General features: G+C 37.1%; 1 protein-coding gene across 3 annotated transcripts in view; it reads right to left on the reverse strand.

Annotated features, from left to right (window-relative positions):
* tep1 (telomerase-associated protein 1) overlaps nucleotides 1–13,453 on the reverse strand; it is a 38,380-nt gene extending 24,927 nt beyond the window's left edge. For 2 of the 3 annotated variants that reach the window (XM_032566012.1, XM_032566010.1), the window contains exons 1-15: nucleotides 13,302–13,452; nucleotides 10,996–11,447; nucleotides 9,816–10,007; nucleotides 9,583–9,732; nucleotides 8,108–8,272; nucleotides 7,888–8,025; nucleotides 6,965–7,036; nucleotides 6,708–6,832; nucleotides 6,082–6,239; nucleotides 5,135–5,244; nucleotides 4,977–5,055; nucleotides 3,910–4,099; nucleotides 2,849–3,170; nucleotides 1,911–2,063; nucleotides 703–771 (exon numbers count right to left, since the gene is read on the reverse strand). In XM_032566012.1, the coding sequence (XP_032421903.1) occupies nucleotides 703–771; nucleotides 1,911–2,063; nucleotides 2,849–3,170; nucleotides 3,910–4,099; nucleotides 4,977–5,055; nucleotides 5,135–5,244; nucleotides 6,082–6,239; nucleotides 6,708–6,832; nucleotides 6,965–7,036; nucleotides 7,888–8,025; nucleotides 8,108–8,272; nucleotides 9,583–9,732; nucleotides 9,816–10,007; nucleotides 10,996–11,445 (2,373 nt within the window). In that variant the 5' untranslated portion in view covers nucleotides 11,446–11,447; nucleotides 13,302–13,452. Of the gene's footprint in view, nucleotides 1–702; nucleotides 772–1,910; nucleotides 2,064–2,848; nucleotides 3,171–3,909; nucleotides 4,100–4,976; nucleotides 5,056–5,134; nucleotides 5,245–6,081; nucleotides 6,240–6,707; nucleotides 6,833–6,964; nucleotides 7,037–7,887; nucleotides 8,026–8,107; nucleotides 8,273–9,582; nucleotides 9,733–9,815; nucleotides 10,008–10,995; nucleotides 11,448–13,301 lie in introns of all 3 variants that reach the window. The other variant, XM_032566013.1, reaches the window with a different exon arrangement.
* Nucleotides 13,454–16,299: the final 2,846 nt, after the last annotated feature.

Raw genomic sequence — 16,299 nt, forward strand, 5'->3', positions numbered from 1 at the left:
TGTTCCTTGAACAGGTTAGAATAGTCCATGGGTTATATAATACATTTTTATTGTATATTTTTGCAGAAAATCATCCTTATATAATGAGATTTCAGTCTGCCCAGTTCTGCATATTTTCAGAATGAGCTGTTTTAGGGCAGCTGCTACAGGCCACGCCCCCTAAAACTCAACGTTTACACTCGCATGTGAAAATGGCTGCAGACAGAGGCGCATCCATAAATCTTTGAAAAGCACAAGTTGCTTCTGGAGAGTAAGTCAACAACAAAACACGTATCTTTTTCCAGCAGCCAGATACATAGATAAAACCAGCTGACCAAATGTGCTTAGGTTGCTAGGTAACGTGTAACCTAAGCTAGGTTGCTAGGTAACGAGGCAGCGCCTGCTGATTTGTGACTTTACATTCTGGTGGTTTTTAAAACAGCTCATTTTTGACATTAACTTACTGTCCAATAGAGCTGCGTGTTTTTATTGTCGTTTGTCTCTAGAAGCAGTAGAAACCCAAATGTAAATATAAAAATGTGTAAAATGTGAATTTTGCATAATAGGTCCCCTTTAAATCGTGACCAAAAACATTTTAACTGTAATCTAAATCATCAAACAATCTGTATAAAAACATTTGGCTTCTTTTAGAACTTTAATATCTGTACTATTTTTTGTATACTGTGTTATTTTCTTCTGTTCTTAACCTCGAATAGCACATACCTTGTTTTTCTTGGTGAACAGCTCATAGAAAAAGCTACAATCCATGTCTCCGTGATGATTGGTCGATTCCTGCGAAAGAAGAGTCCATACAACATCGTTACCTCTAACAGCGCAACAAGACGTCTGTGCAATCGATGGATTATCTGGCACCAAACTTCTGGATTTAATGACTGTTGGTATAAAAGTATCTTCAGTTTTCAATTATCTGCAGGACTGGAACTAACAATTATTTTAGCAATTGATTATTCAGACCATTAATCGATTAACTGGTTAAAAAAAATTGGCAGACTTTATATTTATGTTCTAAAGCCACTTTTATAACAAATTAGAAATACAAAAAACTAATAATTCAGCTCCTTTTATAAATAAGACTTTCTATTGCCCAAAATGCAATAAAAGCATTTCTTTATTTGATTATAATTTACAGTTATTTCTTCTGCAACAATTGTTTTATAATTACCATTTTTAATCACAGGACAGCTTTTTTATTCCATGTCATTACAGGAAAAGTTTTAAACTCTCGTCTTTTATGCAAGCAAATAACTAGTAAATGTTTTAGTAATCGATTATTTTATCAATTATTCTGACAATTAATTGATTAATTGAATAAAAATATTTACATAATATTAGAAATACATAGGAAGGTGCAAATAAACAATTGAATTCCTTTTAAACATTTTATTGCAATACTATAACGTTGCTTCAATGTACACTTGATCATTAGCAAAGGATGCACCTGCAGTTAAAAAAAAAAAATCAGCCATTTCTGCTTGATTTAGCATCAATACAGTGTAGGGCTCATCGTTTGATACATTTTTGGATTAAACTATTAATATTTGGATTTTAAAAAAGGTGCTTAATAAGAGAATTTATGTCCAGAATTTGAACTAGGTGAAGCTACAACTCTGCTACATGAGACGTTCTGCGTAGAATGTGTTTACATAAACATATACTTTATATATCTTAAATAAAAAATGTATATATTGTCTAATTTTGGCTTAATCACTGCACTAATTATGTTGTTCATTCTCATTGTGTATACTCACATTAACTAATCTAATACTAGAGTAGTTGATTATTTCAATAAGTGATTAATCACTATTAATACGATTCTCCAATTCGCTAACTGGAATCTTCTCTCCATGTCAGAGTTTTCTTAATGCTGCACCTCAGATTTCATGATGCACAGAAGCACCAAACGTCCTGACCTTCATTTCTTTGGCCAAACTTCGGGCGTTTTCCAGCAGGACGTCGGATCGCAGCTCCACTTCGTTGTAGCAGCTGTTACAGGTCCTGAAGAGCCGGCAGTTTTCTGATCTGTTCTTGATCATCAGAGCGAGCAGAGCCGACACCTCCATCATCTGCAGTAGTTCATGAACACAAACAGAACCTTACTGGGAGCTTTTCTCCACCACAGAACCGATTCTCAGTCATTCAGTTACTTTGAATCGTTAAGCTGCTTCCTTAAAGCGATTCGGCTTGTTGGTAACATCGTAACGTCTGACGTATTTGGTGACGATGTATCGTAGACGCTCCGTATTTCACTTTAGAAAATATCCAAGATGGCGTCGTGGCGGAAGCACTTCAAAATATGTTTTATTTCACAAAAAAAGACGATAAAAGGTCCGGTTGCAACATGCTCAGCACTTTAATCACAATAAAAAGAGGAAATACCTCCAACATCCCCAAATAGTTGACCACACAGCCTGCAATCGATTTGAACGAAAGTAGAGTGTTTGATAAGTTGCTTAGCAACAACGGTGGCTCAAGGGGGCGGAGCTTCGAGCACAGAGTTTCCTGCTGTGTGCATGAAACTTATTGTATTAATGTTAACTCCATACTGAATGAATAATCTCCATCTCACAATAACATTACAGTCAGATTCAATAAATTGGAATATATTTTCAGACGAGGCTCGTTTGTTAAGTTGCATTTCATGTTAAAATGTTCATTTTACAGAGGACTTCTTATTGTTTACCAAGTTCTACATGTGTTTTAATGGAATACATTATGGTGCATATTTTGAATTAAAGAGTTTGTTTCCTAATTTGATGAGAATCAAAAATAGAATCGATAAGCAAAATCGATAATGGAATCGGTATTGATAAATTCTTAGAAATTTCCATCCCAAATCAGGGTCACTCACAGTCGGAGTGAGAGGGTCGTGCTCTTCCTCTTTTCTCCCACGCTTCTTCCTGCCATCTTCTTCTTTTTCTCCTTCTTCTTTCTTTTCTTCTTCTTCGTCTTCCTTTTCTTCTTCTTCCTCTGCTTTGTCCAGTTCCTCCGGGTCCGGTGGGATGCAGAAGTCCTGCTTCCTGCTCCAGGACTCGTCGTTCCACGAATGGGCGACGACGAAGAGGACGGTGTTGCCGGGTAGCGGAGGCACGTTGTAGTTGCAGGAGATCTGGATGGCCGTCTCCAGAGCTTTGCGGTAGCGGTCCAACAGGTCGATGCTGTAAAGCCTCTGACTTTAAAACAAGTCAAAAGATTATGCTGTTTCAACTATATCGGTTTTAATGTTCATTTTTGACACAAATGTAATATTTAAACTACTACAATAGTTATTGTAGTAACTGATTATTCTAATAATTGATTTGATTAAAAACTGGCATATTCTGCAGATTTGTCCTTTATGCAATATTAACAATACATTAAAACAGTTCCATTCCTTTATTAAAGAAGGAAATAAACATTTTACTGCCTAAAATGCAATAACAGCAAATGTGTACGCTGTATTATTTGTAGCAAAAGATGCATCTGCAGAAATACTTCAAACATCAAATTTCGATTTTTATTTTGAAAGAATTTGGACCAAGTGGAGCAAAAACTTTGCTACTTGGAAATTCTGGGTAGAAAATATTTACAAATGTTTTTTTTATTACTATGTAGAAAGCAAAATGTTTGTTTTTTATAACAGCTTTTCTTAATTACTGCTCTGAGTGTGTTGTACTTTCATTAAATTACCTTTAGTGAGGACTTGAGTCGAGTCTGTATACTCCAATTAACGATTAATCGATTACTAAATTAGTTAAGATTTTTGCAATAATCAGCTAATCACACTAAATCCAATTAATCACAATTAATCAAATTAATCACAACTAATCAAATTAATCACAATTAATCAGAATAGTTACAATTAATCATGATTAATCATTTCATCACTAGCATCATTAATGTCAAATTTTTACAGTTATCATCTAATCTTACTTGGCTTTTAGAAGCTGGGCCTTCTTGTTCTTGTACAGTCGATAGATGAATGGCACGCCGAGCGTCAGTTTTATCCTCCCCTTCTTACACTTCTGCCAATCATGCCGGCAGCGCGGACTCTTGGGAACTTTCTTCAGGATGCTCAACAGGATTTCTTTGGCAGGTGGGATCGCTTTCTGGGAGGCAGAGACTAAAAGGAGGAAGAGGGTTTTTAAAAAAAAAAATCTTTTCAATCTTTAATGTTGCATATGTTCTGTATCTAAACCAAAATCATGAGGAAATTGTAAAAAACTAAACGCCACAATAAACTAGTGGCTTTGCATGTGCAAACCCATACACTTACATGCTAATTGAAGTTAAAATAAAAACTGAGAAATAGATGCATCTATTTTAAAAGGTTTTTATTGGCAGATTGTTTTGGATTGTTTACATAAGACTAGATAAGGTTTTAGTAATCAAATATTCTATCAATTATTCTGATGATTAATCGGATTTTTAAAAAAGGCACATTCTTCGGATTGTTGATGTAATCATTTGCAAACAAGTAAATAATTCAATTCATTTTTTAAATTAGAAAAAAAAGCTGATAGTGCCTGAAATACTACAACATAGATTTTTTTTTAGTGTATGCTTCACCATCTGTAGCAAAGGATGAATCTGCAGCTGAAAAGAAAAAAATACTGTCTACTAATTTGTTGATTAATAACTGCACAGCAAATGGTGCTTAGGAATTTTTTTTTTTTTTTGCAGAATTTGAAACGTGAAGCTAAAAATGCCGCTTCAGGACTTCTGGACAAAACATATTTACAGACAAATGTTTTATTTAATCTTAAATGCAAAACATATATATCTTTTGTACAGTTTTGGATTAATTACTGCTCTCAGTGTGTTGTGTGTTGTTCTTTTAGTATTACTTTAATACTGGATTAATACTAGATTAATCGTTTCAGCCCCAATTAATTCGCTAAATTAAAAGAGGTGGTAACGTTTTTTGGCCAGGTGTTATATTTAACAACCTTTTCTGCATTCAGTAAGTTGAAGTCCTTCATATTTATGATGCGTCTTACCTAAAGTACGAAGCTCCAAGATAACTTTGTAAGCAGCGAGGAATCGGAAAGGAAACTGGCGGCTCTGAATGACTGCTTTCTGTGAAAACATCCAAACATCAACATCAGAGTCATGTTTTTAATTCAACCGATCTGTAGCTCATCACAACGTGTCGCACCTGATTGGTCAGCCTGCGCAGGATCTTTTTGTGATGAGCCTCACTGATTCCTTTAGTGATCATGTTCCTCAGGTTCCTCAACATGGCCATGAACGGCAGAGATCCGCTGTCTGAACAGGAGAAACGAACATTTATCACCAACTTTTAAGGCTTTCTTCCAGGGCTGAGCGATAAATTAGATTTTATCAAATCGTATTTTTGGATTTTCGAGATTTAACTTTTGAAAAATGTTTTTTTTACCCCCACAATGCACTCCTTATAGTTTCCATAGTTCACAGGGATGTCAATGCGCCCATGGCGGCCATCTTGTTTTTCAATTGTGTTTAGCAGCTTCTAGTTACTTGGACTCTGAGTTCAGGTGATTAAATATTAGGGTTTTTGTTTTTTAATTACTAGGGTAAAGTCATAATATTATTAGAATAAAGTTGTAATTTTTATGAGAACTAGAACACGACAAACAAAAACTTAACCAGCTCAGTTTGTGTTCATATTCTGCTATTTTCCATGCTGGAGTTACTACTTTATTCTCCTAATATTACAACTTTATTCTGGTAATATTACGACTTTATTTTTGCATTATTTTGGTTATTGTCGTACAACTTTATTTTTGTTATTTAAAAAAAAGAAGGAAGCCTGGCGGTAATATCACACTGTAGGGTTGAACTAAAGTCAAAGTCTAAATAAACAGAAACTGTAAAATACGATTGTCAAACAAGATGGCCGCCACTGGGCTTGCTGACATCACCATGAACTATAAAACCCCCCCTTAAACAAAATTCTGGATTTTCCAAATTTTAAATCCTCTAAAGCCAAAAAAAAGTGGATTAATCAATAAAACCAATTAATTTCCCAGCCCTGGAACAAACAATGTGGTTCATCTTTTGTTCCCCTTTTATGATAAACTAGTCGACGCCAACGATGGATGAGTTTGAGTTTTACTTTCAGACCTATGAGCTTCTGCCAGGTGGCGGCCTTGTTGCCCTCCAGGCTGACCAGTCGTTCCCACGTCTGCGGCTCTTTGAGCTTCATGCGCTGCCCGGCTCTGCCCGGCTCCCACACGCCTTTTATTCCACTGCGGGTGAACGCCTTCGCATCTCTGGGGTACCTGCAGAAAGTCAGACACAGAGACTTTAAGACGGTTTTCTGCTAACCTCAAAAACTATTTTAAACATTTTGCCTTAAAAAGGGGCAAATAAATAAAAAATATCACCAATCGCAACTGTTTAGGTTTTGGTTTATTGAGTTGTTTTAACAGTTAAGTTGGGTTTGGACTGGGAAAAACTTTCTAAAATAATTCCCACAAAGCTAAATGCAAAATAACTATAATCTAAGTTTAATACAAATTCATACCAAGCAAAGTTCATAAATATAAAGTACACTTGGTTTCAGCTCCAGGGTTTTACTTTTCTAGACATAATAGAAAAAATCTGGTTCTTTAAATCCAACTTAACAATAATGTAATAAATCAACTAACTAACTCCTGAATGAGTAGATGAATGAGTCAAAAATTAATCAACTGAACAATGCAACAGTCTCTGGATGTCAGGCTCCACCATCAGGATGTGTGTCTTACTTTTTTCCCAGGATTGCCATAACAAATTCAGCAGGTTCTTTAATGTGAAGCTTCTTGATCAGCTTCTTTATGCTGAACTCGCTCTGTTTTTTGTCCACCACCTCTCTGCTGCCCTCCAACTGGAACTGAACAAAAATAAAAAAACGCCTGTTAGTGTTTGAACTGCAGCAATTAATAATAATCAGACTGCAGAAATTGTATTTTACATCTATGATTTGCTGCAGTTAAAGTAAAAAGTAAACAAAGTAGTAACTTACAAAGTTCTTCAGAATTTCCGGATCAGATTTGAGAAATTTGGCCCATTGTATGAGGTCTGATTTAGATGGTTTCTGAAAAAAAATCAGACAAAATACTGAAAACAGGGAGCTAAATCAGTGGAGGACAGTCCAGTGATGAGTTACAGAAACAAGTCGACTCCACGAAAAGGGACCTATTATGAAAAATTTACATTTTTGCACATTTTAGTTCTGAACTGCTTCTAAAAAACAGAACTTTGAAAAAAACAACAAACAAAAACAATAAGTTAAAGTTTTTTGGTATTTGGAAAGTGAGCCGTTTCAAAAACCTCCTGGTTGTTAAGTCAAGACAGGCAATGTGCCACCTAGCAACCCCAGCCCAGCCCGTTACCTAGCAACCCCAGCCCAGCCCGTTACCTAGCAACCCCGGCCCAACCCATTACCTAGCAATCCCAGCCCAGCCCGTTACCTAGCAACCCCAGCCCAGCCCATTACCTAGCAACCCAAGCCCAGCCCATTACCTAGCAACCCAAGCCCAGCCCATTACCTAGCAACCCCAGCCTAGCCCATTACCTAGCAACCCCAGCCTAGCCCATTACCTAGCAACCCCAGCGGAATTCGTGGGGCGTGGCCAGCAGTAGCTTATTTGGATTTAAAGTGACAGAGTCCCTAAAACAGCTCAAAATAGGCAGGACTGACCAGCCTGAAATCTAATTATCTAAGAATGATTTTGTGTAAAAAAAAAAAGCAATAAATATGTTTTGTAACGCCCATAGATCTATCCTAACCTGTTCAAGGAAGCATAATAGGTCACCTTTAGTGTAGAAATCAAAAGGATTTTGGACAGGTTTTTAACCAGCAGCACACACTACATCTGTCATAACATACAGTTTTCACCAAGTAAAAACCTGGTACCTTTTGCTTTATTAAAGTAAGTCATCTACCTTTCCTTTTGGTTTCTTCCGGCTGTGTTTGCAGCGGTGTTTGCGCGTGTTGTATTTGGCCAGCTGGTACTCGCTGAACTGCTTGAACTTGTCGACCATCGCCTTCTTCAGACACGTCGGAAGGCACTGGCTGAAGCACTGGAAGAGGGTAATCAGTTTGTTTAGATAGAAATGGAGAAGTGGAGGCTGGATGGAGAAACTGATGCTGACTCAGACTTACTGTAGAGTAGATTCTGACTATTTCCAGCCAATCGGAGGGCAGCTGCACAGCAGCGCAGAAATATCTGCGGACGTGCGGCTTGGTGGGGTCCAGATTGGCGGCCAGAGCCAATAAAAAGTTTGTGGTGATCCTGATGTTTAATTCTTGCCTGGTGTAAACAGCAACCTGGACGGGAAACGAAGAGCAAACACACAGATTGACATGATGACATGCATCATAAATCCTTAAGTCCTTACACTGGCACCTGTGTTTTTTTCATCTAATTAAAAAGAAATGAAAGAGAAAAGCCAAGTCATTTTAAATAACGCTTCTGCTTACATGCAAATGATTTCAAATGTTTGTTCTTTAAAGAAAACCAGCATAAGGAATTTAAACTTTTAAAACACCTTTCCAATTATTTTTAAGGAGATATGAGGCACGTTAGTAAAACCCTAAACTGCTGCTGCGCCAGTTACTCAACAGGTTGTTGCTAGGTAACCAAAAAATGAGTGAGTTGCTAGGTAACCAAAGAATGAGTGAGTTAACTTGCTGAACTCGCTGTGAGAGGTTGAGCGGCTAAAACCTTTCAACCGCCTACATCCCCCAGAATGCAGTGCGGTTCTGGATCGTAGTTCAGTGATATTACGTATTATCTATTGATATTGATCACATGTCTGTCAGGATATATATTCTTATTTATTTATTGGCCATCCCTACATTTCTGTTACACATAAATTTTCCTGTTTTACGGGACAATAAAGAAAATTTCTATTAAACTATAATCAGGTGACCTCCACTCCAATCATTGTGAGATTCATTCATCAATGGACTGAATGTCTGATGAATTAGGTCGGTCACTTTATTATTTTACGTTTCTTATTTGTATTTGTTATTATTTTATAGAAGTCCTTGATGTTAAAGGAAGCCTATTATGCAAAATTCACATTTTGCAGGTTTTACTACCATTTGGGTTTCCATTGCTTATAGAATCAACCCAAGTACTTTTTGCTGTTTTTTGGAAATAAATTCATGTTTTTTGGTAACGGAAAATGAGCCATTTCAAAAATGTGTTAAGTCACATTCAACACTTGGTGGGTGCCAGTTTGGCACAGTTACCTAGCAACCCAGGCAGCGCTCCAGCATGTTTGGTCAGAAAGTTTTATTCTTGTTGGTTGTGCAGGAGGCTCCACTTCTGCTTTCCAAGTGGAAAGCAGAAGTTTATGCGGTTGTATAATTGAGCATTTGTTTGCAGCCATTTTCACATGTGAGTGTAAAAGTTGAGTTGGGCAGCTTATTTGGATTTACAGTGACAAGAGGCCCTAGAAAAGCTCAAAATAGGCAAAACTGAGCAGACAAAATGCCATCATCCAAGAATGATTCTGTGCAAAAAATGTATTAAACATATTTTGTATCGCCCACAGACCTAACCTCTTCAAAGAACCATAATAGGTCTCCTTTAACGGGTTATATACTCAGCAAACTGTACAAAGGCCGACCTTAAGAAGGAACTCCGGGTCCCGATCAGAAACGTCCTTGGCCAGTGCAGTGATTTTGGTCCAAACGCTGTCCTCCGAGTTCCAGTCCGGCTGGCCTGGAGATTTGCTCTTATTGACCAGAGAGCAGCAGACGGCGTTCAGCAGGAGGTACTGAAAGACACAGACAGGAATCAGCACCCAGGGGTCAAAGGTGACAACTTAATTTTTGTTCTTACAGTAATTAAAAATAAAACCTTTTTATCTTTCAGCTTTTCTAAAGTGCTTTTATTTCCTCTGTCCAGTTCTGGAAACTCTTCCTGTCTGACGGCGTCGGAGTCATCAGGTTTCTGGGTGATCATGTCCATTTCTATGACTGGCGTCTCCATGGCGATCTCAGCGTCCTCTTCATCGTTTTCCTCCTCAGACACCATGTTGTCTTCATCCAGCTGATGTCCAGTCACATTACAGAAATCAAGACAAGCAGTCAGAGCAGCTTCAGTGCACATTTTCAGTTATTCTGTAGTTTAAGCAAAATATTTACAAACATTTTATAGAAAGAACAAGTTTTTCTTACTGATTATAATCAGGTTAATTTTTCCTTATTTAAGTCTGTTAGGATTATAGAAATTGGTTCAAGTTGATAAATGCCAGAATTAATATATTTTCTTATTAGTTTCTACAAAGGCAGAGGTTTTCACAAAGATTACCATGTCTTCAAAAATCGGTCTTAAGTTAACTAAATTATATTATTTAAAGACAAAGGAAAAAGTACTAGTTACCCTGGCAGATTATTTAAACTGAAAACAAAACATTTTTACTATGTTATAAGTAAAATAATCTCCTACTACCAGTACGTTTTCCATAAATATTAAGGAATTATTTACTAAACAACTTCTATTTTTTGCTGAAAAGTTACTTGTAAATTAGTTTTGTCTTATTTCAAGAGTACTCAGATGTTTGCACTAGAAAATAAACCAAAACGTTGGTAAGATTTGTGATTTTTGCAGTGAAGTCATTCACTGCTATTCTACCTATGACTAAAGAAAATGTATGTGAAGAATAAAAGAACAATGAAAGAAAACAATTTTTAAAAATTATATGTATTTTTCTCCTTACATTATAAATAATGTAAGTGAACTAAAACATAAATAATTAGGCTTATTTATAGTACAGTTAACATTTTCTTTTTTTACCCCTCCAGGGGGTCTTTTTGTGGGTTCTAGTGTCCCTTATATGACAGTAGGCTGACAGGAAACAGGGAAGGAGAGGGTGGAAGACATGCGGCAAATGTCGTCGGGTCCAGGAGTCGAACCCGCGACGGCCGCGTCGAGGACTCAAGGCCTCCAAATACGGGTCGCGCTAACCGCTACGCCACCACGGCACGCCCCTACAGTTAGCATTTTTAAACAAGAAATATAGAGAGTTTTTCTCTACCACGCTTGTTTCTTCAAAGGATGACTGCATTTCTTCTGATATTTCCTCCTCTTCTTCTTTTGCATCATTTTTCTTTTCTCCATCTTGTTTCAGGAATGAAGGAGGATCAGCGAAGCGGTTCACCAGAGAACACCCAGTCAGTGATGGGGAAACCAAATCGTTTGAGGCGACAGTGGAGGTGAAGGAAGAGGTACGACTCTGAGACTCGGAGGAGAGGAGTTTGTTCTGGGTGTTGAGGAGAGGAGAACTGATGGAGGAAAAGGAGGAGAGCAGAGAAGAAGAGGTGGAAGACAGGCTGGTTGGCTGAAGAGACAGAAGGGAAGAAGGATGAGACCCGGATGTTAACGTTGACCCCTGGGATAAAATTTTATTCTCCAAACTTCGAGGGCAGTAGTTGGAGGTCTGACTTCCTGAAGCCTCATTCCGCTGCTGCAAGGCCAACGCCTTCATTTCTGCAGAGAAACACAAAGAGCAAAGCATTCACATGTTCTTACTTCCACAAACATTGCTGCACATCAAATACCAAGACAAAGCATCAATCAATGTTCGCGCCTTGTTTGCCACAGATGACAGGTTAATAATTCCTCCTGTGACTGTAGCATCTGAACTTCACTCTATCAGGGCCTGCAATCAGTTTCTTTGCAGAAAAATGTAATAAAATAAGAGGGTTAATCTGCACAGCAACATAACAAATGGAAAGAAAATGGCTAAATTTCACCAATCAATTAAACTCTTCTTCCTGCAGTCTTGATATTCTACCCACAACCTTTTTAAAGGGGCAGTGTTATGTGTTTTAAAGGCACATGGCGCCAATTTATAACACAATCAAGAAACTATGTTACCTTCAGTTGTTAGAAAAATACTCTATGTCTAATATGACTTAAAAGAAATTATACTTTGTAATTTAATGCCTTGAAATTGGGCCTCTGTTCCTTTAAAAACTCCTGCTCTTTCTGAAACTACCTTCAGAAAGTCATCACATGGCTCCTCTATTAACCAGCACCTTTAATGAGCTCAGCATTTCCACCAGGTGTTTGCTAATTGCTGCTGGCTAGTCTGAAGGAGCTGAGTGGGGGAGGGATGCTCTGTGAGGCAAAAGCTCAGACGCTTGCAAACTGCAGCTCAGAGGAGGAGCTGCGACCCGAGGGTGGAGCCAGGTCCACCCAGGCGTTTTGTACAGCTGACTGGTTGCCATGGAGATTAAAGGATTTCTCAAACATGAAAAAATTTAAGCAACACTCCAGGTACGTTTTTGATGAGGAAATAACTTTAAAACATGACGTAAAGGTCAAAAAGGATTAAAAACATTGTTTATTGCAACTTTATTCCATATCTTTCCTTTTTATTTTCTTAAATTGTACAAATTTAAGAAAATAAATTAAATTGCTTTGTATGCATTATGTTTTTTGGGTTTTATTTCTTGTTTCTGATTAAGTTTGTGTCTATTCTCTGTTCTTTTAGGTTTCCAGTAAAGCACTTTGATAAACTCTTTGTATGAATGTTAGGGGTAAACAAATAAAATCGTCTTGGTTTCACAGATAAAATCCGAATTAACTGACTGAGCATGAGCTGTTTAGCAAAATAAGAGCAATAATTTTGTTGGTAGATACACAAAGTTGGTGGAAGTATAACTGAGGAGACCTGCAGCTAAAAATGCGTCTGCAAAGCATCAAATCAGAAACCTGAACAAAAATCCAAGTCACTCCCTTTTGGATTTGTAAAATAAATATTTAGAAAGCCATTCAGTGTCTTTTCTTCTTCACAAATTTCCACTAATGTGTGTTGGTCGATAACAAGAAATCCCAGTTAAGTTTTGTGACCGAACGTCTTTAAAGAGGTGAAAGGTGAATGGAGCCACTCCTGTTTGCCAACCGCCATAAAACAAAAAAGAAGAAGAAGAAGAAGAAGGAGCCACTCCTCCGAATCTCGCTCCAGGCGCATTCTTTCTGCTGACTGAGCAAACAGGTAACGTGTTGAGCAATACAATGATTAATTCAAGTCTGAAAAAGAGAAATAATACAACGAAATAAAATAAAGCTTATTGATTTAATTAGGATCTAGATTATACAACCGGTATTTTTAAAAGTTGACTTTCTGCAAGCATAGAAATGATATAGGAACTCGAACGAGATTCTCAAACACACAAATAAGTTTTAGATTTGTCCAGAGCTTCACATCGTAATCACTTTGCATGTGAAACCAGAGAAAATTACCTCAGTTCAGACAAGAAGCACAACGTCCTGACTAGCAATGAATAGAGTAAATAAAGGTGTGACGGTCAGCAGACAACAGACGCGGAAACTCACCAAAGATTCAAGCTTCACTTGAAGAGGACAGACTCTAATCTAAAATATCTGGACATAAATTATGTTTCCCATAGGTGTCCAGCTGTAGTTCAGTATTTCTACGAAGCCAGAAGTACCAGGGACTTTGCATAGCTAATTGCTATGCAACGTAAAACGTCATACGTCGTATAGGTGCGCACCATTTGTGTGCCGGTATACCGGGCGGCGTTAGCCTGAGTAATAATTTTAATAATCTTCTTTCAGATTTACATAATGTAAATAATAAAGTCAAGTTAATCAGTTAATATTATGATCAATTACATACCATATATAATAATAATAATAATTATTATTATTGTTGTCTCTTTTACAAATGCCATGGTCGGACGAATCTATTTTCAGAACCCATTGCTATTTATTTAATAAAGCTATCTGCACAGAACTGGGCGTGTATAATTCTACATATTTTGAAACCAGATCCGCCAAAAAACAAACAAACAAACAAACAAAAAACAAAAACAAGAAAACTCCTCCCACTCAATCATTCTGTCCGAGTCCTCCACCGGCGGATTGTAAAGGAGCGCTTGCAGATTGATCGGTATTTACGTTTATAACCGGCAGTGATTTGTATTTTTCTAAAACATCTGAGCTACCGTAACCCACATACTGTTTTCATTTAATAAATGTCATTATTCTCACATCTTACATCTTAAATAAAAAAACGCTAGGTTTTTTTTTGTTTTTGCTTCCGAGAAAAATAAAGGAACTCAAATTAGGACATATTAGGGCCTAATAGAGAGAAAAAAGGAGTAAATTCCAGCTAAAACGCTTGAAAAAAACAATTACATTTCTGAGCTTCAAAAGTTGAAAAATTACTTCTACAATTTTGAGAATCTCAGAAATGTTCTAGAACAAGGGAATTTGAGTTTGAAAAGTCAAAAATGTGAAAAAAAATTATTTCTGAGATTTTTGGTGGAAATAGACTTTTACATTTTTTTTACAATGGCCCCATCACATTATCGTAGACAGAAATGTTATTCCATAACTTGTGGCTCTTTAAGGGACAGACGAGTTTTAATGCCCAAAGCAGAACTGCACCTACATTTTCTGAAAAGCATCCATTTATGTGAAATTCATATCTCATTAAACCCTGAATAGAATCCTGAAAATTATTTATAAAACTTGCATATGGTAAACATATCTCAGCTTGGTTAGCAAACACTAACCCACACAATAAAACTTCAAGCTCAAGTCCTTTAAAACAAATTAGTTTATTCAAAGATGTCTACATTTGTAATGTCTTAATGAACAGAGGAGGCTCGGACTAAATTCGTATCTCTTTATTGTTGTGCTATCCTTCTGGTAACTACACAGAGAGAGCTTGCAGTCACAGAATACAAGGACTGTACCAACGCAGGAAATCACAGGGGTAAATACACCACAACATTGAAGAAAGACAATTCAGTAATGCTTTACTTCTTTGGCAATAATGCTTGAAAAAACATAGTATATCCCCACACCAACAAGCTGCATATGAGTCCATTATTATATAAAGTTTCAAGTCATAGCCCTTTCTTCATATTACATGCATGATACTTTTTACTCAGAAGTAAGAGGAATAATCTGAGAAAATACTTTCAAGTAAAACAGTATTTGGTAAAAAAAAAAACAGTCAAGTATTGATAACCGTCTGAGCTTATCAATTAAACTCAGGTAACAGATTTCACGTTCTGTGCAATTTTTGGCATTTTAAAGAATAAAACAAAACACGAGTTAAGACAAGTAGATTTTCAAATAATAAAGTACAGACATTAGACAAACATTTTAAAATTGCACAGTACATCAGGAAATGTTTATAATTTAGCATGTAAACAATTTTCCTTATATTCACATTTCCTCCAAAAGGCGCAGCAGGATCAGTAGATAAAACATTTCATCAGAAAAATAAATCTTTGATCATGATAAAAAAAATATTTTTCTGTTGTTGAGACGTTTACTCCAGACACACACCATGCATGCATGCACACTCAACTACGGACACAAAGATTCTGCACAAAAGCCTTTTGTTTTATACGAACACTTTCTGTAGAAACGAAACTTGACTTTAGCTCATCGTCTGACCACTAGGTAGTGACGTAACACACCAGCAGACCAGGAGGCGGACTTTAGGATATAAGCAATGTGTCTTCCGTGTTTGAGCAGATGCTGTATAGATTCGGGCCTTTACACTTGACATCCACATAAGCCTGTAAGGGTAAGCGTCTCTTTCTTTTTAGCGCTAAAAAGAATAAAATAAGTAAACTCTGATTATTTGTGTTGGCTGATTTCCTGTTCGTGTGCTCACACGTTTTGGGTCCGTCGAGTTTAAATCACAACACTGTCTAGTGACATTAAAGCTTCAATTGGTAATTTTTGACTTTTCTTTTTAACTACACCTATGTCCTTACAGTTTAAGGAGACAATTTATGGCAAAAATGAATAACAAAAAAAACATAAATACAACAAAAAAAAATTAAGGTTCTCTTGACTCCTTGTGTTTCTATGAAATTCAACGTTCCCGGTCAGAAACGACCAATAAGAGGCAGGAGAAGGATCTTCGCTCTGTTAACAAAGATTGCTGGTTTGCAGCAGGTGTGCTAAAGGGGGAGAAACAACCGAAAGTTACAGAAAAACTAATTTCTGGCGTTCACGAGGGCAGGAGCTGTGGAAAGAGAACTGTACCGCAGCAGAGAGTGAAGAAAGGGAACTGTGAAGTGAGCTTGTTCAAACTTTCAGGCTAAGTCTGTGGTTTTCTCTGCAGAAATCTGCAAAGTTTTTCTCCATTAGGAAATCGAGCTCATCTTCAGAAATGAGTTGGGGAGCTCCGTTGTTAGAGAGGCAGAAGGGGCATGTGAATGGTTGGAGAAGTTGGTCTAGAGCCCGCTGAAAAACGTACAGGTCCTTCCTGGTCTTGGGAAGTAGCTGAGGACTTGCACTGGGGACAGAAATGTCAACATTTATATCAGTTAGCATTAATATT

This window comes from Xiphophorus hellerii, chromosome 6 (assembly GCF_003331165.1).
Source record: "Xiphophorus hellerii strain 12219 chromosome 6, Xiphophorus_hellerii-4.1, whole genome shotgun sequence".
In the NCBI taxonomy this organism is placed as follows: domain Eukaryota; kingdom Metazoa; phylum Chordata; class Actinopteri; order Cyprinodontiformes; family Poeciliidae; genus Xiphophorus; species Xiphophorus hellerii.